The 22420-nt window shown below is 48.7% G+C and overlaps 1 protein-coding gene across 1 annotated transcript in view; it reads left to right on the plus strand.

The window, feature by feature from the left end:
• The first annotated feature begins 498 nt into the window (after positions 1-498).
• The window catches only part of LOC149429393 (putative G protein-coupled receptor 156), a 29701-nt gene continuing 7779 nt past the window's right edge, over positions 499-22420 (plus strand). The window contains exons 1-7 of the mRNA XM_089666458.1: positions 499-606; positions 10245-10363; positions 10950-11073; positions 14131-14241; positions 16033-16158; positions 18308-18403; positions 20806-21042. Of these exons, the coding sequence (XP_089522584.1) occupies positions 499-606; positions 10245-10363; positions 10950-11073; positions 14131-14241; positions 16033-16158; positions 18308-18403; positions 20806-21042 (921 nt within the window). The remainder of the gene's footprint in view (positions 607-10244; positions 10364-10949; positions 11074-14130; positions 14242-16032; positions 16159-18307; positions 18404-20805; positions 21043-22420) is intronic.

A 22420-nucleotide genomic window follows, 5' to 3' on the forward strand; every position in this document is an offset into this window, starting at 1 on the left:
CGGACTGGAAGGGGGTGAAAGTGTCCGGACTGGAAGGGGGGGAAAGTGTCCAAACTGGAAGGGGGGAAAGTGTCCGGACTGGAAGGGGGGAAAGTGTCCGGACTGGAAGGGGGGGAAAGTGTCCGAACTGGAAGGAGGGGGAAAGTGTTTAGACTGGAAGGGGTGAAAGTGTCTGGACTGGAAGGGGGTGAAACTGTGTGTGCAGGATTATAACTTTTGTTTTTTTTCTATGGTTGAACTGGATGGACTTTTGTCTTTTTTCAGCATTGGACTCATTGTGCTTCTTTTCCCTCGCAGTGACCATCCGCAGATCCTCTCGCCTTGCTATGGATATTGAGAAGGTCATCTGATTCCATTGGAATAAAGAGGAAGATTTGTGGATTTTGTTTTTCAAGGATTATTGCGATTGGCCCAGGTGAACGATATGATTCAGTCATGATTCTGGGGGAACATTGGATCCTGGATGGTACCAGGTGACCCTCAAGGAGGGCTCAGGGTATGGAGCCCCCTCTGAACTGTAGCGCCCTACCAGAGAGTCACATCGACACAACACTGGACAGAATGGAGGCGCTGGGGGTCCTGCAGGAACTGTGCCGCATGTCAGGGGTGAGCGGAACCGTCTGTGTGACATACAATGTGAATCCGTATTCAGAGTTAATGAAAGAGTTTCTTTACATTCATTTACCCCCGGGTCACATCTGTGCGGGTGGTGCCGCTGCGAAAGTCTGTGCAGCTGCCGCACAGAGAATTGTGGATCTGCGAGCGGGTACCGTTAGTTCTAACGGCACTCCGCCTGCACTAAGAAACACAACCGTACTGGGAACCTCGGCTGCGTTTTCCAAAGAAAATTATATATTAAAGTCCAATAAAAAAGTCCATGTTTGCCTGAAGTCTGGAACCCATGGACATGACCAAAGACTGGGTTTCCTCCTTTCTGATGCTTTGCATGAAGTCTGGAACCCATCGACATGACCAAAGACTGGGTTTCCTCCTTTCTGATGCTTTGCCTGAAGTCTGGAACCCGTGGACACTACCAAAGACTGGGTTTCCTCCTTTCTGATGCTTTGCCTTTAGTCTGGAACCCATGGACGTGACCAAAGACTGGGTTTCCTCCTTTTTGATGCTTTGCCTGAAGTCTGGAACCCATGGACATGACCAAAGACTGGGTTTCCTCCTTTCTGATGCTTTGCATGAAGTCTGGAACCCATCGACATGACCAAAGACTGGGTTTCCTCCTTTCTGATGCTTTGCATGAAGTCTGGAACCCATCGACATGACCAAAGACTGGGTTTCCTCCTTTCTGATGCTTTGCCTGAAGTCTGGAACCCATCGACATGACCAAAGACTGGGTTTCCTCCTTTCTGATGCTTTGCCTGAAGTCTGGAACCCATGGACATGACCAAAGACTGGGTTTCCTCCTTTCTGATGCTTTGCCTGAAGTCTGGAACCCATGGACATGACCAAAGACTGGGTTTCCTCCTTTCTGATGCTTTGCCTGAAGTCTAGAAAATGTATGAAGTTTGAGTAACAGTTCTAAAAAATATTTTTTTCACAAATTTTTGGGACATTTGACTTTAATTTGGGACTTTTTTTGTTGGACTTTAATATATAATTTTTTACATTTTTATTATTTGTATTATTTGCACTGTATCACTTCTATGAGTATATTTTGATGTTTCTGAACAGCAGCATTTATTTTTTATTTATTCCTTTGGGGCAAGTTTTCTATATATATATTCAAGCTATATATAAATCACCATATTTCTCTGGGTCAAAAAAAAATGACCTTCAAAACACAAACTGCGCTAAATGAAAAAATATAAAATATACCCCAAAATAAATGAAAATAAATAAATAAATTATCACTTTATTATTTACAGAGCGCCGCACTAATAGTTTGGAATTATAAAATATGATTTGTCAATAATATTTAAGCTATAGTTATATAATGGATATGGGCGGACAGTGCGCACTCTCAGGTTTACTTTGAGGGTATGTACATCCACATTGGAGGAAGGGTTTAGGAATTACAGTTATGACGGCGCTTCACAGTACAGATGGACAACGATCCAAAACACACTGCAAAAGCAACCCAGGAGCTTTTGAAGGAAAATACGTTGAGTATTCTGCAATGGCCGAGTCAATCATCTGATCTCAACCCCATTGAGCATGCATTTCACTTGCTGAAGGCAAAACTAAAGGCAGAAAGACCCAGAAACAAAGAACAACAGAAGACAGCTGCAGATAGAGCCTGACAAAGCATAAGAAAGGAGGAAACCCAGTCTTTGGTCATGTCCATGGGTTCCAGACTTCAGGCAAAGCATAAGAAAGGAGGAAACCCAGTCTTTGGTCATGTCCATGGGTTCCAGACTTCAGGCAAAGCATCAGAAAGGAGGAAACCCAGTCCTTGGTCATGTCCATGGGTTCCAGACTTCAGGCAAAGCATAAGAAGAAGAAAACCCAGTCTTTGGTCATGTCCATGGGTTATAGAGTTCAGGCAAAGCATCAGAAAGGAGGAAACCCAGTCTTTGGTCATGTCCATGGGTTATAGAGTTCAAGCAAAGCATCAGAAAGGAGGAAACCCAGTCTTTGGTCACGTCCATGGGTTTCAGACTTCAGGCAAAGCATCAGAAAGGAGGAAACCCAGTCTTTGGTCACGTCCATGGGTTTCAGACTTCAGGCAAAGCATCAGAAAAGAGGAAACCCAGTCTTTGGTCACGTCCATGGGTTCCAGACTTCAGGCAAAGCATCAGAAAAGAGGAAACCCAGTCTTTGGTCATGTCCATGGGTTTCAGACTTCAGGCAAAGCATCAGAAAAGAGGAAACCCAGTCTTTGGTCATGTCCATGGGTTTCAGACTTCAGGAAAAGCATCAGAAGGAGAAAACCCAGTCTTTGGTCATGTCCATGGGTTATAGAGTTCAGGCAAAGCATCAGAAAGGAGAAAACCCAGTCTTTGGTCACGTCCATGGGTTTCAGACTTCAGGCAAAGCATCAGAAAGGAGGAAACCCAGTCTTTGGTCACGTCCATGGGTTTCAGACTTCAGGCAAAGCATCAGAAAAGAGGAAACCCAGTCTTTGGTCACGTCCATGGGTTTCAGACTTCAGGCAAAGCATCAGAAAAGAGGAAACCCAGTCTTTGGTCATGTCCATGGGTTTCAGACTTCAGGAAAAGCATCAGAAGGAGAAAACCCAATCTTTGGTCATGTCCATGGGTTATAGAGTTCAGGCAAAGCATCAGAAAGGAGGAAACCCAGTCTTTGGTCATTTCCATGGGTTATAGAGTTCAGGCAAAGCATCAGAAAGGAGGAGACCCAGTCTTTGGTCATGTCCATGGGCTCCAGATTTCAGACAAAGCATCAGAAAGGAGGAAACCCAGTCTTCGGTCATGCCCATGGGTTCCAGACTTCAGGCAAAGCATCTTAAAGGAGGAAACCCAGTCTTTGGTCATGTTCATGCGTTCCAGACTGCAGGCAAAGCTTCAGAAAAGAGGAAACCCAGTCTTCGGTCATGTCCATGGGTTCCACTATTCAGGCAAAGCATCAGAAAGGAGGAAACCCAGTCTTTCATCACGTCCATGGGTTCCAGACTTCAGGCAAAGCATCAGAAAGGAGGAAACCCAGTCTTTGGTCACGTCCATGGGTTCCAGACTGCAGACAAAGCATCAGAAAGGAGGAAACCCAGTCTTTGGTCATTTCCATGGGTTCCAGACTTCAGGCAAAGCATCAGAAAGGAGGAAACCCAGTCTTTGGTCACGTCCATGGGTTCCAGACTGCAGACAAAGCATCAGAAAGGAGGAAACCCAGTCTTTGGTCATGTCCATGGGTTCCAGACTTCAGGCAAAGCATCAGAAAGGAGGAAACCCAGTCGTTGGTCATGTCCATGGGTTCCAGACTTCAGGCAGTCATTGCCAGTAAAGGATTCTCAACAAAATATTACAAATGAACATTTTATTTATGATTATATTCAATTGTCCAATTACTTTTGGTCCCTTGAAAAAGGGGGGGGTTGCTCTTAAGAGCTGTAATTCCTAAACCCTTCCTCCAATCTGGATGTACATACCCTCAAATTACACCTGAGAGTGTGTACTGTCCGCCCATTTCCAATATAGAACTGGAGCTTGAATGGGTTTTGGTTAATACCTGCAAAAAACTAAACTTGTGCCTGTGTCCAAATATATGTGGACCAAACTGTATGTAAAGGATATGTTCACCTTTTGTAACATGTTACACGTTGCGCCCATATTCAGGGTGTAACATCACTAAAATTCCCATCATTTATTATTTGGTGGTGCAACACATTTATTTTGGCGATATTTTTTGTATTATTGTGTGCAAATGTAGTGGGTGGTGCTCTCATTTGTCGTTATAAATTTCCACGCAGGACACTCCCCCCCCTTTTTTTTTAAACATGTAACATGTTACTGTTGGAGCAACCTCCGCCCCCCCCCCCCAATCCACCAGGAGCAGGGGATCCTCTCCCCGTACCCGCTGTCACAATTTTAACAAAAATGTGGGCGTATGGGGCTCCACCCACCTAGTGATGTAAGTCATTCACAGAGTTCTGTGAAGTGGAGAACTACATGTCCCGATGTGGCTGTTGGCTTGTGGTTCTCATTGAAGTACCATGGTGCTGACGAGTGATCTAGGTGGTTCATTGATGCTTCCCGTCATCCTGTAATTGCCTGCCTGTGTGAGGGACAAGCAGACCGCTTACACTGACAGTCTGCAGAGCCTCAAATTGTACCTGCGACCTGCTGATTGTGAGTGCATTGCTCTGCAGGCTCCTAGTAAAAAAATAAAATAAATAAATGCACATTTGTTTTACGTGCAAAAAGATGTGCAATTTTTGTTTACAAAGGTGAACTTATCCTTTTAAAGGGTATGTCCACCGCCAATGGTGAGACTTCCTTGAAGTAACTGTTGTGTCTGCTCCTCCCACAATGGGGAGATTCCCCCCCAGTAGTTTGTGTCTCTGCTCCTCCCACAATGGGGAGATTTCCCCCCACTAGTTTGTGTCTCTGCTCCTCCCACAATGGGGAGATTCCCCCCAGAAGTTTGTGCCTCTGCCCCTCCCACAATGGGGAGATTTCCCTGCAGTAGTTTGTGTCTCTGCTCCTCCCACAATGGGGAGATTTCCCCCCACTAGTTTGTGTCTCTGCTCCTCCCACAATGGGGAGATTCGCCCCAGTAGTTTGTGCCTCTGCCCCTCCCACAATGGGGAGATTTCCCTGCAGTAGTTTGTGTCTCTGCTCCTCCCACAATGGGGAGATTTCCCCCCACTAGTTTGTGTCTCTGCCCCTCCCACAATGGGGAGCTTCCCCCCAGTAGTTTGTGCCTCTGCCCCTCCCACAATGCGGAGATTTCCAGCAGTAGTTTGTGTCTCTGCCCCTCCCACAGTGGGGAGATTTCCCTGCAGTAGTTTGTGTCTCTGCCCCTCGCACAATGGGGAGAATCCGCCCAGTAGTTTGTGTCTCTACCCCTCCCACAATGGGGAGCTTCCCCACAGCAGTTTGGGTCTATGCCCTCCCAAAATGGGGAGATTCCCTCAGTAGTTTGTGTCTCTGCCCCTCCCACAATGGGGAGAATCCCCCCAGTAGTTTGTGTCTCTGCCCCTCCCACAGTGGGGAGATTTCCCTGCAGTAGTTTGTGTCTCTGCACCTTCCACAATGGGGAGATTCCCCCCAGTAGTTTGTCTCTGCCCCTCCCACAATGGGGAGAATCCGCCCAGTAGTTTGTGTCTCTGCCCCTCCCACAATGGGGAGATTCCCCCCAGTAGTTTGTGTCTCTGCCCCTCCCACAATGGGGAGAATCCCCCCAGTAGTTTGTGTCTCTGCCCCTCCCACAATGGGGAAATTTCCCCCAGTAGTTTGTGTCTCTGCCCCTCCCACAATGGGGAGATACCCCTCAGTAGTTTTTGTCTCTGCCCCTCCCACAATGAAGAGATTTCCCCCCAGTAGTTTGTGTCTCTGTCCCTCCCACAATGGGGAGATTTCCCCCCTGTAGTTTGTGTCTCTGCCCCTCCCACAATGGGGAGATTTCCCCCCTGTAGTTTGGGTCTATGCCCTCCCACAATGGGGAGATTCCCCCCAGTAGTTTGTGCCTCTGCCCCTCCCACAATGGGGAGATTTCCCTGCAGTAGTTTGTGTCTCTGCTCCTCCCACAATGGGGAGATTTCCCCCCACTAGTTTGTGTCTCTGCCCCTCCCACAATGGGGAGCTTCCCCCCAGTAGTTTGTGCCTCTGCCCCTCCCACAATGGGGAGATTTCCCGGCAGTAGTTTGGGTCTCTGTCCCTCCCACAATGGGGAGATTTCCAGCAGTAGTTTGTGTCTCTGCCCCTCCCACAGTGGGGAGATTTCCCTGCAGTAGTTTGTGTCTCTGCCCCTCCCACAATGGGGAGAATCCGCCCAGTAGTTTGTGTCTCTGCCCCTCCCACAATGGGGAGCTTCCCCACAGCAGTTTGGGTCTATGCCCTCCCACAATGGGGAGATTCCCCCAGTAGTTTGTGTCTCTGCCCCTCCCACAATGGGGAGAATCCCCCCAGTAGTTTGTGTCTCTGCCCCTCCCACAGTGGGGAGATTTCCCTGCAGTAGTTTGTGTCTCTGCACCTCCCACAATGGGGAGATTCCCCCCAGTAGTTTGTCTCTGCCCCTCCCACAATGGGGAGAATCCGCCCAGTAGTTTGTGTCTCTGCCCCTCCCACAATGGGGAGATTCCCCCCAGTAGTTTGTGTCTCTGCCCCTCCCACAATGGGGAGAATCCCCCCAGTAGTTTGTGTCTCTGCCCCTCCCACAATGGGGAAATTTCCCCCAGTAGTTTGTGTCTCTGCCCCTCCCACAATGGGGAGATACCCCTCAGTAGTTTTTGTCTCTGCCCCTCCCACAATGAAGAGATTTCCCCGCAGTAGTTTGCATCTCTGCAACTCCCACAATGGGGAGATTCCCCCCAGTAGTTTGTGTCTCTGTCCCTCCCACAATGGGGAGATTTCCCCCCTGTAGTTTGTGTCTCTGCCCCTCCCACAATGGGGAGATTTCCCCCAGTAGTTTGTGTCTCTGCCCCTCCCACAATGATGAGACTTCCCCCAGTAGTTTGTGTCTCTGCCCCTCCCACAATGGGGAGATTTCCCCCCTGTAGTTTGTGTTTATGCTCCTCCCACAATGGTGAGATTTCCCCCCACTAGTTTGTGTCTCTGCTCCTCCCACAATGGGGAGATTCCCCCCAGTAGTTTGTGCCTCTGCCCCTCCCACAATGGGGAGATTTCCCTGCAGTAGTTTGTGTCTCTGCTCCTCCCACAATGGGGAGATTTCCCCCCACTAGTTTGTGTCTCTGCCCCTCCCACAATGGGGAGATTTCCCCCCACTAGTTTGTGTCTCTGCCCCTCCCACAATGGGGAGATTTCCAGCAGTAGTTTGTGTCTCTGCCCCTCCCACAGTGGGGAGATTTCCCCCCAGTAGTTTGTGTCTCTGCCCCTCCCACAGTGGGGAGATTTCCCTGCAGTAGTTTGTGTCTCTGCACCTCCCACAATGGGGAGCTTCCCCACAGCAGTTTGGGTCTATGCCCACCCACAATGGGGAGAATCCCCCCAGTAGTTTGTGTCTCTGCTCCTCCCACAGTGGGGAGATTTCCCTGCAGTAGTTTGTGTCTCTGCACCGCCCACAATGGGGAGATTCCCCCCAGTAGTTTGTCTCTGCCCCTCCCACAATGGGGAGAATCCGCCCAGTAGTTTGTGTCTCTGCCCCTCCCACAATGGGGAGATTCCCCCCAGTAGTTTGTGTCTCTGCCCCTCCCACAATGGGGAGAATCCCCCCAGTAGTTTGTGTCTCTGCCCTTCCCACAATGGGGAGATACCCCTCAGTAGTTTGTGTCTCTGCCCCTCCCACAATGAGGAGATTTCCCCGCAGTAGTTTGCATCTCTGCCCCTCCCACAATGGGGAGATTCCCCCCAGTAGTTTGTGTCTCTGTCCCTCCCACAATGGGGAGATTTCCCCCCACTAGTTTGTGTCTCTGCCCCTCCCACAATGGGGAGATTTCCCCCAGTAGTATGTGTCTCTGCCCCTCCCACAATGAGGAGATTACCCCGCAGTAGTTTGCATCTCTGCCCCTCCCACAATGGGGAGATTTCCACCCTGTAGTTTGTGTGTCTGCCCCTCCCACAATGATGAGATTTCCCCCAGTAGTTTGTGTCTCTGCCCCTCCCACAATGGGGAGATTTCCCCCCTGTAGTTTGTGTTTATGCTCCTCCCACAATGGTGAGACTCCCCCCAGTAGTTTGTGTCTCTGCCCCTCCCACAATGGGGAGATTCCCCCCAGTAGTTTGTGTCTCTGCCCCTCCCACAATGGGGAGAATCCCCCCAGTAGTTTGTGTCTCTGCCCCTCCCACAATGGGGAGATTCCCCCCAGTATTTTGTGTCTCTGCCCCTCCCACAATGGGGAGATTCCCCCCAGTAGTTTGTGTCTCTGCCCCTCCCACAATGGGGAGATTCCCCCTAGTAGTTTGTGTCTCTGCCCCTCCCACAATGGGGAGAATCCCCCCAGTAGTTTGTGACTCTGCCCCTCCCACAATGGGGAGATTCCCCCCAGTAGTTTGTGTCTCTGCCCCTCCCACAATGGGAAGAATCCCCCCAGTAGTTTGTGTCTCTGCCCCTCCCACAATGGGGAGAATCCCCCCAGTAGTTTGTGTCTCTGCCCCTCCCACAATGGGGAGATTCCCCCCAGTAGTTTGTGTCTCTGCCCCTCCCACAGTGGGGAGATTTCCCCCCAGTAGTTTGTGTCTCTGCCCCTCCCACAGTGGGGAGATTTCCCTGCAGTAGTTTGTGTCTCTGCCCCTCCCACAGTGGGGAGATTTCCCCCCAGTAGTTTGTGTCTTTGCCCCTCCCACAGTGGGGAGATTTCCTTGCAGTAGTTTGTGTCTCTGCCCCTCCCACAATGGGGAGAATTCGCCCAGTAGTTTGTGTCTCTGCCCCTCCCACAATGGGGAGCGCCCCACAGCAGTTTGGGTCTATGCCCTCCCACAATGGGGAGATTCCCCCAGTAGTTTGTGTCTCTGCCCCTCCCACAGTGGGGAGATTTCCCTGCAGTAGTTTGTGTCTCTGCACCTCCCACAATGGGGAGATTCCCCCCAGTAGTTTGTCTCTGCCCCTCCCACAATGGGGAGAATCCGCCCAGTAGTTTGTGTCTCTGCCCCTCCCACAATGGGGAGATTCTCCCCAGTAGTTTGTGTCTCTGCCCCTCCCACAATGGGGAGAATCCCCCCAGTAGTTTGTGTCTCTGCCCCTCCCACAATGGGGAGATTCCCCTCAGTAGTTTGTGTCTCTGCCCCTCCCACAATGGGGAGATTTCCCCCAGTAGTTTGTGTCTCTGCCCCTCCCACAATGGGGAGATTCTCCCCAGTAGTTTGTGTCTCTGCCCCTCCCACAATGGGGAGATTCCCCCCAGTAGTTTGCATCTCTGCCCCTCCCACAATGGGGAGATTTCCACCCTGTAGTTTGTGTCTCTGCCCCTCCCACAATGATGAGAATTCCCCCAGTAGTTTGTGTCTCTGCCCCTCCCACAATGGGGAGATTTCCCCCCTGTAGTTTGTGTTTATGCTCCTCCCACAATGTGGAGAATCCCCCCAGTAGTTTGTGACTCTGCCCCTCCCACAATGGGGAGATTCCCCCCAGTAGTTTGTGTCTCTGCCCCTCCCACAATGGGAAGAATCCCCCCAATAGTTTGTGCCTATGCCCCTCCCACAATGGGGAGAATCCCCCCAGTAGTTTGTGTCTCTGCCCCTCCCACAATGGGGAGATTTCCCTCCAGTAGTTTGTGTCTCTGCCCCTCCCACAATGGGGATAATCCCCCAGTAGTTTGTGTCTCTGCCCCCATCTCAGGGGTCCTCAGTCCTGATGCAAGCAGTGGGCTAACTCTTGGGAGGAGTTATGCAAATATAATACATTAATGGATACAGGTCAGTCTGGAGAAGTGGGCGTTCCTAGGCAGGCTGTATTTGCATGAAGACCTTTCTAGGTAACACCCACATGCGATCCTGTGAAATCCAATGAATGAAAGGGGCGTGACCAAGGACAGTCAGGCTGGAGAGGAAAGGACTAGATGACGCTGGATGTCCTCCAGCCACGCAGGCTCTATCTTTTGGTGTTCGTGGATCGATTTGCTCACCATAAGTACAATTGTTCCATTAGGCTGATATATGATGTAGGATTTACCTCTATGTGGTGTAATGAGTGATGCTCGGTATCTCCCCCTACAGGCCTCTGACAGAACACAGCTTTCCACTGCAGTACAGGGAATTCTGGGATCTCTGCTCTCCTGCGGACTCCTGTTGTCTCTCTTCTTCATCATTTTCACCATTCGCTTCCGGCAGAACAGGTATTGGCTGTTGGGTAGGCTAAACCCTATAGAGAGGAACACAGCATGACACCAAGTGACACCATGTGAGGTCCTGAGGTCACCCAGGAAAGGGACTGTCACATCCATCCCTATCATCCAGAACTGCAAATCTGTAAAGCCCATCCAAAGACACAGAAGACCTTGTACTACTTTCTTCATATAGCAGATGTGACGGGGTCCTAAAACATGACTGTGCAGTCCCGCAGGCACCAGGGTTAAGCACGATGCAAAAAACAAATTAAAATTTCAAATAGTTTGTTTTCCGCATCAATGGCGTGCCAGCTGCGACATGCGATTTTCCTGCCGCAATCGAAAGTGCCTGATCCAACACGATGGATTTTTATTAGAAAAGCAAAATAATTGATGGCACAACCTGATGAGCTATTTTTGACTCATCTATGGCCTTGCCCTAGACATAGCACACTCAATAATCAGCACTCAGTAAGACACAGTATATTACTCACTTCAGCCCCCCCATCCATCATGGCTTTGTATACTTTACTGTATATATATATATTATTGACACTAACACTGACAATACTCACTGTCTTCACCTTTGTGTCAGGATAGTGAAGATGTCCAGCCCCAACCTGAACCTGGTCATCCTGCTGGGAAGTCTTCTCGTGTACATCAGTGCCTTCATGTTTGCTCTCCAGGAATCTGTCTCCTCCATACAGACTGTTATCCAGGTGAGTGACAGCCGAGGATATACGTTCTACGCACAATGTCTGTGAGAGTGTGAAGGACGAGGAGGTACCTTCTACGCACAATGTCTGTGAGAGAGACGAGGAGGTATCTTCTACACACAATGTCTGTGAAGGACGAGGAGGTACCTTCTATGCACAATGTCTGTGAGAGACGAGGAGGTACCTTCTATGCACAAGGTCTGTGAGAGATGAGGAGGTACCTTCTACACACAATGCCTGTGAGAGATGAGGAGGTACCTTCTACACACAAGGTCTGTGAAGGACGAGGAGGTACCTTCTACACACAAGGTCTGTGAGAGATGAGGAGGTACCTTCTACACACAATGTCTGTGAGAGATGAGGAGGTACCTTCTACGCACAATGTCTGTGAAGGACGAGGAGGTACCTTCTATGCACAATGTCTGTGAGAGACGAGGAGGTACCTTCTATGCACAAGGTCTGTGAGAGACGAGGAGGTACATTCTACGCACAATGTCTGTGAAGGACGAGGAGGTACATTCTACGCACAATGTCTGTGAAGGACGAGGAGGTACCTTCTATGCACAAGGTCTGTGAAGGACGAGGAGGTACCTTCTATGCACAAGGTCTGTGAGAGACGAGGAGGTACCTTCTACGCACAATGTCTGTGAAGGACGAGGAGGTACCTTCTATGCACAAGGTCTGTGAGAAACGAGGAGGTACCTTCTACACACAATGTCTGTGAAAGTTGAGGAGGTACCTTCTACACACAAGGTCTGTGAAGGACAAGGAGGTACCTTCTACGCACAATGTCTGTGAAAGACACAAAAGTATCTCCTAGGCACAATGTTCGAAAGACGAGGCTGTACCTTCTAAACACAATGTCTGAAAGACAAGGAGGTACCTTCTATGCACAATGTCTGTGACAGATGATTACATGCCTTCTACACACAATGTCTGTGAGAGTTGAGGAGGTACCTTCTACGCACAATGTCTGTGAAAGATGAGGAGGTACCTTCTACGCACAATGTCTGTGAGAGACGAGGAGGTACCTTCTACACACAATGTCTGTGAAAGATGAGGAGGTACCTTCTACACACAAGGTCTGTGAAGGACAAGGAGGTACCTTTTACGCACAATGACTGTGAAAGACACAAAAGTATCTTCTAGGCACAATGTTCGAAAGACAGGGAGGTACCTTCTACACACATTGTCTTTGACAGATGAGGACATGCTTTCTACACACAATGTCTGTGAGAGACGAGGAGGTACCTTCTACGCACAATGTCTGTGAGAGACGAGGAGGTACCTTCTACTCACAATGTCTGTGAGAGACGAGGAGGTACCTTCTACACACAATGTCTTTGAAAGACACAAAAGTATCTTCGAGGCACAATGTTCGAAAGACGAGGCTGTACTTTCTACACACAATGTCTGAAAGACAAGGAGGTACCTTCTACACACATTGTCTGTGACAGATGAGGACATGCCTTCTACACACAATGTCTGTGACAGATGAGGACATGCCTTCTACACACAATGTCTGTGAGAGACGAGGAGGTACCTTTTACGCACAATGTCTGTGAAAGACACAAAAGTATCTTCTAGGCACAATGTGAGAAGGTACCTTCTACACACAATATCTGTGAAGGACGAGAAATTACCTTCTACACACAAGGTCTGAAAGACAAGGAGGTACCTTCTATGTACAATGTCTGTGAAAGACGAGGAGGTACCTTCTACACACAAGGTCTGTGAAGGATGAGGAGGTACCTTCTACACACAAGGTCTGTGAAGGACCAGGAGGTACCTTCTACACACAAGGTCTGTGAAAGATGAGGAGGTACCTTCTACACACAAGGTCTGACTGTGACAGTCGAGGACATGCCTTCTACACACAAGGCCTGTGAAAGATGAGGAGGTACCTTCTACACACAATGTCTGTGAGAGACGAGTAGGTACCTTCTACACACAAGGTCTGTGGAAAACGAGGAGGTACCTTCTACACACAATGTCTGTGAAAAATGAGGAGGTACCTTCTACACACAAGGTCTGTGAAGGACGAGGAGGTAACTTCTACACACAATGTCTGTGAGAGATGAGGAGGTACCTTCTACAGACAAGGTCTGTGAAGGACTAGGAGGTACCTTCTACACACAATGTCTGTGAGAGATGAGGAGGTACCTTCTACACACAAGGTCTGTGAAGGACGAGGAGGTACCTTCTACACACAAGGTCTGTGAAGGACGAGGAGGTACCTTCTGCACATAATGTCTGTGAGAGATGAGGAGGTACCTTCTACACACAAGGTCTGTGAAGGACGAGAAGGTACCTTCTGCACACAAGGTCTATGAAGGATGAGGAGGTACCTTCTGCACCTATCTGTGAATGATTGACTAGGGTCTGTTGCATGACAAGGAATATATGTCAGTACTTGTATGAGCCATTGAACCCCCCCCCACCTGATTTCCTTCCCTGGACCTTTCCCTGGTTAATTTTGGAAAGTAATTCTCCTTTATCCATGCCTATGAAATGCAGAGAGCATGCCAACTTGATGTCTACGCTGAGCTAATGCATCTAAGTCAGAGGGAGTGCAGGCAGAGGCAGCAACACTCAAATATTAGTGACTCTGTAAATGCTGCTGCTCTGTTAATGTGGACCACCCAGTAAGGGTTGACTTCCATCCATGCTTTTTTGGGGAAACGTGTTAACATGGGTGTCACCCCAATGCCTGTTTATAGATGTTAGAGGCAGATTGCACATTTTTCTAAGCACAGGCCTCCTTAAAAATACTGTACAGTGTATATATCTCCCTCAACTCCATTTTCTCCTTGCTCAGCCCCCCTGCTGCATTCATCTAGGGCAGGGGTGGGCAACTGTGGCCCTCCAGCTGTTTTAGAACTACAAGTCCCATGAGACATTGTAAAATTGACAGTTACAAGCATGACTCCCAAAGGCAGAGGCATGATGGGACTTGTAGTTCACCAACAACTGGAGGGCCACAGTTGCCCAGCCCTGATCTAGGGATATCATAAACTGCATTGTATTCCCTGACTGACTCTTTTTTTTTTTGGCTCTCAGGTGAGGATCAGCTTCCTGTATATCGGGGTGTCTCTGGTGTTTGGGCCATTGCTGGGGAAGAGCTGGAGACTACATCGAGTGTTCACGCATCGCATCCCCGACAAACGAGTGGTGAGTTTTACTGAACCCCAATAGTGATCACAACCAGGGGCGGACTGACCATTTGGAAGCTCGGGCACTGCCCGAGGGCCCGGGGTCAGTAGGGGGCCCCATGAGATGCCCCTGGTACATTTTTCATAGGCTTTTTTGAGTTTGGGCAAGGACACAGGGGCCCCATGATCCCCTATTGCCTGGGGGCCCCATGAGTTGTCAGTCTGCCCCTGTTCTAGATTACATTTTTTTGTATGAATGAGTAAGACTACTATGGACCCATACTCATTAACATGGGGGGGTGGGGTGATGTTTGGCTTATGTCTATTAAGGTTCTATTTCCTGTTAGATCATATCCTGCAGCCTCACTTCCTGGGAGCTCATGAACCAGTCTAACAGGTTCATTTGCATTTCAATAGGGGAGGCCTGCCTTCCAAAAACCACAGGTAACTAAAATGTTAATGCTATAAAATCACTACAAATGGCCATGGCAACACAGGGGCTTACCTGAGGGCCCCTTATTCTTAAAGGAGGCTTCCACATTTAAATGAGACCCCCCCCCGCAGCCACTGGGCCAGGATTGTAGGGAAGAGGCCCTTGTCCTCATCAATATAGGAACAAGGTGCTTTGCCAGGGCCCCCTTTCTGGCAAGACACCCCCTTTGTTGAGGGCTGGTATGGTTCAAGAGGGGAGGAGGTCATTTGCTCATCCCTCCCTTTCCTGGGCACCCTTCCTGCATGCTCAGATTAAGGGTCTGATATGGATTTTTAGGGGGACCCAACACCTTATTTGCTTTGGAATGCCCCTTAAAATCAATACCAGACCCCAACTATATGGTATGAATTTCCTGGAGGATCTCATGCATTTTTCTTTGTATTTTTTTGGCATGTGGTACCCCTTAAAATCCATACCAGTCTCAAAGGGTCTGGTATTCATTTTGGGGAAGGGGGGGGGGACTCTACACAAAAGTTCTTTGTCATTCTTACTGTACATATAGCAAAAGTGACGTTTATGAAGACAAAAAAGATGATACAAGTTAAATTAGCAAATGACATTTCATTGCCGGCTTCTTGAAAAAAAAAACACACAGGTTCCTCCAAAGGTCCCCCAAAATACATAGCAGACCCTATATCTGCTATGTATTTTGGGATTCTTTGGTGGGGCCTGTGAGGTTTTTTTTTTTTTTTTTAATGAAACCAGCAATGAAATGTCATTTGCTAACAATTTAACCTGTATATTATCAATCTTAAGAAGGCAGCGGGGAGATGTCATTTGCTGGCACTTTGTAATAATGTTTTCCTTGTGGTTTGATGGATTCGGCTCCCATTGATTTTAATGGGATTCAGGTTCAGCATCCGAACTTTGAAGTTTGTGAACCCAAGGCAGTTCGTCTCATCCCCTAGTGGACAGAGAGACACACAGCATGGTACCCCAGTCCCTGGCACCTCTCACACCGAACACATCTAGTGTTACCACAACACTAATATCGGGGGGTCAGGTCAGAAATGAAAGTTGTGATCAGGGGCGGACTGACAACACATGGGGTCCCCCGGGCAATAGGGGATCATGGGGCCCCTGTGTCCTCACCCACACTGAAACCACACCAAAAAAAAAGTTACCAGGGGCATCTCATGGCCCGATTGCCCAAATGGTCAGTCCACCCCGGGCCTCAGGATGCCAACACTGTTATGTGATTACTGACCTCTGCGGAGCTGAGCTTTGGCAGGTCTCACATTTACAGAGAAGGAATAGCAGCAGTGCCGTGACAGGTCCTCTTATGATGTATCACTGATTCCTGTGTTCATCCTGCAGATTATAAAGGACCTGACCCTGCTGGGTCTACAGGCCGCCCTGCTGTTCATTGACTCCGTGCTGCTCCTCTCCTGGGTGTTGTCTGATCCCATCCTTTGTGCCCAGAATGTCAGCGCCAGCATCAAGGTGAGAACCCAAATCCATTCTGATCAGTAATAGAACCCAATATGTGATGTCACTGGACAGTCAGCAGGCAAATATCTTCTAGCTACATAAAAAACGGGAACTCGCTGCCATGTCTTGCATTCACTCTCCTTGGACTTCGCCCCATTTTACAGTGTTTTGGTGCATAAAGGCTTCTTTCTAGAAACTTGACCATGCAGCTCGTTTTTGTTCATGTATCTTTGTACAAAACCAATCCTACTACCTTTTCCCAGAGCAGCCTGAATTTCTCCTGAGGTCACCTGTGGGGTTTTTCTTTGTATCCTGGCAGTTGTGGCTACAATCTTTCTTGGTTGACCTGACCTTGGCTTTGTATCGAGAGCCCATAATTTTCCACTTCTTAGTAAGTGATTGAACAGTACAGACTGGCATATTCAAGGCTTTGGATATCATTTCATATCCTTTTCCATCTTTATAAAGTTCTCTTACCTTGTTACGCAAGTCTTTTGACACTATATTGCTAAAAGTATTGGGCCGCCGGCCTTTCCACACACATGACCTTTAATGGCCTCCCAGTCTTAGTCCGGAGGGTTCAATATTGAGTTGGCCCCGCCCTTTCCACGCACATGACCTTTAATGGCCTCCCAGTCTTAGTCCAGAAGGTTCAATATTGAGTTGGCCCCGCCCTTTGCAGCTATAACAGCTTCAACTCTTCTGGGAAGGCCGTCCACAAGGTTTAGGAGGGTGTCTATGGGAAGGTTGGACCATTCTTCCAGAAGCACATTTGTCAGGTCAGGCACTGATGTTGGGGGAGGGGGCCTGGCTCGCAGTCTCCGCTCTAATTCATCCCAAAGGTGTTCTATGGGGTTGAGGTCAGGACTCTGTGCAGGACAGTCAAGTTCCTCCACCCCAAACTGGCTCCTCCATGTCTTTATGGACCTTGCTTTGTGCACTGGTGCGCACTCATGTTGGAACAGGAAGGGGCCATCCCCAAACTCCTCCCACAAAGTTGGGAGCATGAAATTGTCCAAAATATCACCTTAAGAGTTCCCTTCACTGGAACTAGGGGGCCAAGCCCAACCCCTGAAAAACAACCCCACACCATAATCCCCCCTCCACCAAACTTCACACTTGGCACAATGCAGTCAGGCAAGTACCGCTCTCCTGGCAACCGCCAAACCCAGACACGTCCATCGGATAGCCAGACAGAGAAGCTTGATTGGTCACTCCAGAGAACACGCCTCCACTGCTCTAGAGTCCAGTGGCAGCGTGCTTTACACCACGGCATCCGACACTTTGCATTGCACTTGGTGATGGAAAGCTTGGATGCAGCTGCTCGGCCATGGAAACCCATTCCATGAAGCTCTCTACGCACTGTTGTTGGGCTCATCTGAAGGCCACACCAAGTTTGGAGGTCTTTAGGTATTGACTTTTCAGACAGTTGGCGACTTCTGCGCACTGTGCGCTTCAGCATGCGCTGACCCCGCTCTGTCATGTGACGTGGCCTACCACTTGGTGGCTGAGTGGCTGTTGTTCCCAGTGGCTTCCACTTTGTTATAATCCCACTAACAGTTGAGCGTGGAATATTTAGTAGCCAGGAAATGTCACGGATGGACTTATTGCCCAGGTGGCCACCTATCATGGGACCACGCTTGGAGTCACTGAGCTCCTTAGAGCTCCATTCTTTCACCAATGTTTGTAGAAGCCGTCTGCATGCCTAGGGGCTTGATTGTATACACCTGTGTCCATGGAGGAGATTGGAACACCTGAATCACATGATATGGAGGGGATTGGAACACCTGAATCACATGATATGGAGGGGATTGGAGCACCTGAATCACATGATTGGGAGGGGATTGGAACACCTGAATCACATGATTTGGAGGGGATTGGAACACCTGAATCACATGATTTGGAGGGGATTGGAACACCTGAATCACATGATTTGGAGGGGATTGGAACACCTGAATCACATGATTTGGAGGGGATTGGAACACCTGAATCACATGATTGGGAGGGCGGGGACAATACTTTTGGCAATATAATATACAATATTAAGTGTATAATTGTACATAATGTATATACAATGATCTTTTAACACTTCTAGATTCCTAGACAGATTTTCTATGCAACCCATAAACTCACAATATGAATTTTGTACTGTTTCTTACAGGCGGCTGAGAGGGAGACGCACTGCGCTGTGACCAGAACCCTCTCCTGCTCCTCCCTCTACCCAGATTTCTGGGTCACCCTGTTGTTGGGCTTCAAGGTAATAGCAGAGCTGAGACACACATAGGGGTCGATTCATAAAACATTTGTTGCACGAATGTCCGAAGTAATCCTACCCCCTGAACGAAATGTCAGGTTCATTCCTGTGTCATCAGCTCCATCTAGAGGTCAAAATGTGCTATAGTTTTCTCCTTGAGATATTTCACAAAACTACTGCATTGTGGCCACTAGGTGGAGCTGAAGATACAGGCAGTAACCTCTGTCAAATGCTTCTGATATTCGTGCAACGAATGTTTTATGACCGAACCCAACAGAATTATTCACGGCTTCCAGTGTAGGATGTGTACATATTCGCCAGCACACCACGGATCTCCAATATGGTCCAAAAAAGGTTTTTATTCTAAAAAGATCACAGCACAACAGAAAGTCAAGGTTTTGGAGCCACGCAGGACCCCTTTGTCAGGCATGTCGTGCCTTTTGTGGGAAGGCAGTTTTAGTGGCCAGCGGTGGTATGCAGGAGCTCAGCAACTGTCCTTGTTGAGGATATCCAGTCCTGTTATGTGGTAGGGAGATCCAGTGGCCGTATTATCACAGGGACTGCATGGGCTGCAGGTTAATCCTTAACAAGCACTTCTCTGCAAGTAATCCCCCATCCAAAATTTTGTTGGAGTTAAAATGCATCCAAAGCCAACATTTTTTTGTGTTTTGGATGGAGCAGAGAAGAATTAGGACCCCTGATGGGTGTTTTTTTTCAGCAGCCATTGGAGCAAATCGCCCTCTCTGCTGGTCCTTGTGACCATTATCCCAGTGGCACAAAGTGATGGGAAATCCCGCATTTTACAGTTGTCACCAGAAAAGGAAGTGAGGGTAGATCTTACAGTGGGGACAACTAAGAAGCAATTTTCCTTCATTTTGGAAAGATTCCTAAAAGTTTTGTCTCCTGGACAGGAAGTGATGGAAAATCTCATCAAAAAGACACAGGCAGCAAAAGAATGAAATCAGACCTGGGGCTTTAAACACTCCCTAAAGGTATACTTAAATCTGACCGCCGGCCTCCCCTTCACTCTTGCACAGTTATACCGGCATTTCCCCTTCAGCCTTGCATCGGTGTATCGGCTCCTCCCCTTCAGCCTTGCACAGGTGTATTGGCTCCTCCCCTTCAGTCTTGCACAGTTATACCGGCTCCTCCCCTTCAGCCTTGCACCGGTGTATAGGCTCCTCCCCTTCAGCCTTGCACAGGTGTATTGGCTCCTCCCCTTCAGTCTTGCACAGTTATACCGGCTCCTCCCCTTCAGCCTTGCACGGTGTATCGGCTCCTCCCCTTCAGCCTTGCACAGGTGTAGCGGATCCTCCCCTTCAGTCTTGCACAGGTGTACCGGCTCCTCCCCTTCAGTCTTTCACAGGTGTACTGGCTCCTCCCCTTCAGTCTTGCATAGCTGTACCCCCACCACCACCCCCAGCCGCCGTTTGGTGGTTCTCTGGCTTATTGGGATGATTGGTGAGTCCGAGAACTGATCTGACAATCGCAGCTGCTGGGCATGGAGATGACTGACAGAAGGATGGCCTCCACTCATCTCTATGGCCTAGGAAGACCGGTATGATGTCATTACGTCCGGCTTATTGTAAACAAGGTGATTTTTTTTTCTTTTACAGCACTAGATTGATGCTTTTTTTAAAATCTAATGCTTTACATTGTAGAGGAGAGATGTGGGGTCATATCGACTTATTCAACCTTTCTCAACCAGGGTACCTTGAGGTTTCTTCAGGGGTGCCTTGGCACATTAGCTGAGTGATGGAGAAAAACTGAGGGAGAAGAGAAACATTGGAATATTAGTCAGTACCAGTGTGCAAAAGTGTATGCTTTGGAAGAATTAATCACCTGTAACGTTGGGTGTCCTACGTGTGTGGATGTTGCTGCGTTATATACAACTATTAGAATAGTTTTTCACATTTTAGAATGGGGTGCCTCAAGTCTGTCCATAATTTAAAAGGGTGCCTCAGGACTGTCCGTAATTATAAAGGGTGCCTTGGGGCTGTTTGTAATTTTAAAGGGCACCCCGGGATTGTCCATAATTATAAAGGGTGCCTCGGGACTGTCCATAATATAAAGGGTGCCTCGGGACTGTCCATAATATAAAGGGTGCCTCTGGACTGTCCATAATATAAAGGGTGCCTCAGGACTGTCCGTCATTATAAAGGGTGCCTCGGGACTGTCCATAATATAAAGGGTGCTTTGGCTGAAAAAAGGTTGAGCATCACTGGACGTATTGATTGGTTAAAGAGTACCTGTCGCTGCTTATTTCTATCACTAGGGATGTTTACATTCCTTGTGATAGGAATAAAGTGATCAACAATAACCAAGGAAAGCACATTAAACATCATCTTTTAAAAACAGTGCGAAAAAATATAATAATAATTAAGAATCTTTCTGGTTCATTTCAGGGTATTTTCCTCCTCTATGGAAGTTACTTGGCTGGCCTGACCAAGAACATCAGCACTCCTCCGGTGAACCAGTCTTTGGTCATCATGGTTGGCACCACCTTTGTGGTTGTGGGCACCGGGGTCGTGCTCTTAGTCACTCGATTCTTCCACTCCTGGCCCAACTTGGTGTATGGGGTGACCTCCGGCAGCATCCTCATCTGTACCACCACCATCAACTGCCTCATCTTCATCCCACAGGTACCAAAGGAAGCATGGAGAGCCCTCCTGACCCTCGTGTACTGATTGGTATTGTAGCTGCACGGTCTCCTATCGTTTTATAAAGCACCGAGTACACTGCTGGTGTTATATAAATCCGGTATAATGACAATCATTGCAAGCCCTTTCTCCATAGGATCATTATTATGGAAATAAAAATGTTAATCTTGTTGTTCCTCATAGCTGATTGGCTCATTGCCCGCCACAATTCTTGTATGAGGTGTCTTAAGGCGATATTAAGTCCAAAACCATAAATGTAACATAGTGCTGCTTGCCAATCATTCAGTTCCTCATTGCTTCCCTTTTGTTAGCAAAGCATATGTGCCATGCCTGTCCAACGTGCTCCCCTTGGCCTCGTCCACCTTGTGTCCCTTCCAGGGGCGGACTGACCATTTGGAAATTTGGGCACTCCCCGAGGGCCTGGGGTCAGTAGAGGGCCCCATGAGATGCCCCTGGTACCTTTTTCATAGGCTTTTTTGAGTTTGGGCAAGGACACAGGGGCCCCATGATCCCCTATTGCACGGGGGCCCCATGAGTTGTCAGTCCGCCCCTGGTCCCTTCCCAGTGACATTCAACATCCCATGCCCTGTTGCCCCCCTGTGGACTCCAAGCTGTAAATGTTGGTTCACCATTTGTCACTATGTAAGTTTGGAGTCCACAGGGACCACTAGGCAAACTAGTCAGCCGTCTAGGGCGCACTGCTTCCTAGGGCGCAGCCACGGCCGCTGGTTTCTCTACTCTCACCATCGCCAGATAAAGGGGGTGCTGGGGTGGAGCTCACAGGCTAGGGGAACTGTACACAATGAAAAGTGGGGGGGGGGGTGACAATCATTTGCGCTGAAATGAGTGGTTTGGGCAGGAGTGGGATGGGGGATATTTGTTCTGGGAAGGGTAATGGGGATGATGGGGGGAAATTTGTGCTGAGAGAAGCAATAGGAGGATATGTGCTAGGAGTAGGAGGGAGGCTTGGATGGGGGGGATTTGTGCTACAATAGGGGGTGAGATTTGGATAAAGTGGGAGGATTTTATGCTGGGAAGGGTAATATGGAGGAGTTTTAGTTAGAGTAGGGATTTCGGGAATTTGTGATTTGTGTTAGGAGGGGGAATGGAGGATATTTGTACTAGGAGAGGGGATTGGGGGGGTTGTCCTAGGAGGAAGGAATGGGGGGGGGTGGATTTGGGTTACAGGAGGGATTGGGGTGGGCTGTGCTAGTAGAGGGGATTGGGGGAGGGAGTATTTGTGCTAAGAGAGTGGGATTGGAGGGATTTGTGTTGGGGGGGGGGGGGGTTGTGCTAAGAGGAGGAATTGGAAGGGGTTGTGCTAGGATGTGGAATTTAGGCGGGGAGCAAGGATTTGTAC

This window comes from Staurois parvus, unplaced genomic scaffold, assembly GCF_062004578.1.
Source record: "Staurois parvus isolate SC_StPar_1 unplaced genomic scaffold, SC_StPar_1.0 ptg002720l, whole genome shotgun sequence".
NCBI lineage: Eukaryota > Metazoa > Chordata > Amphibia > Anura > Ranidae > Staurois > Staurois parvus.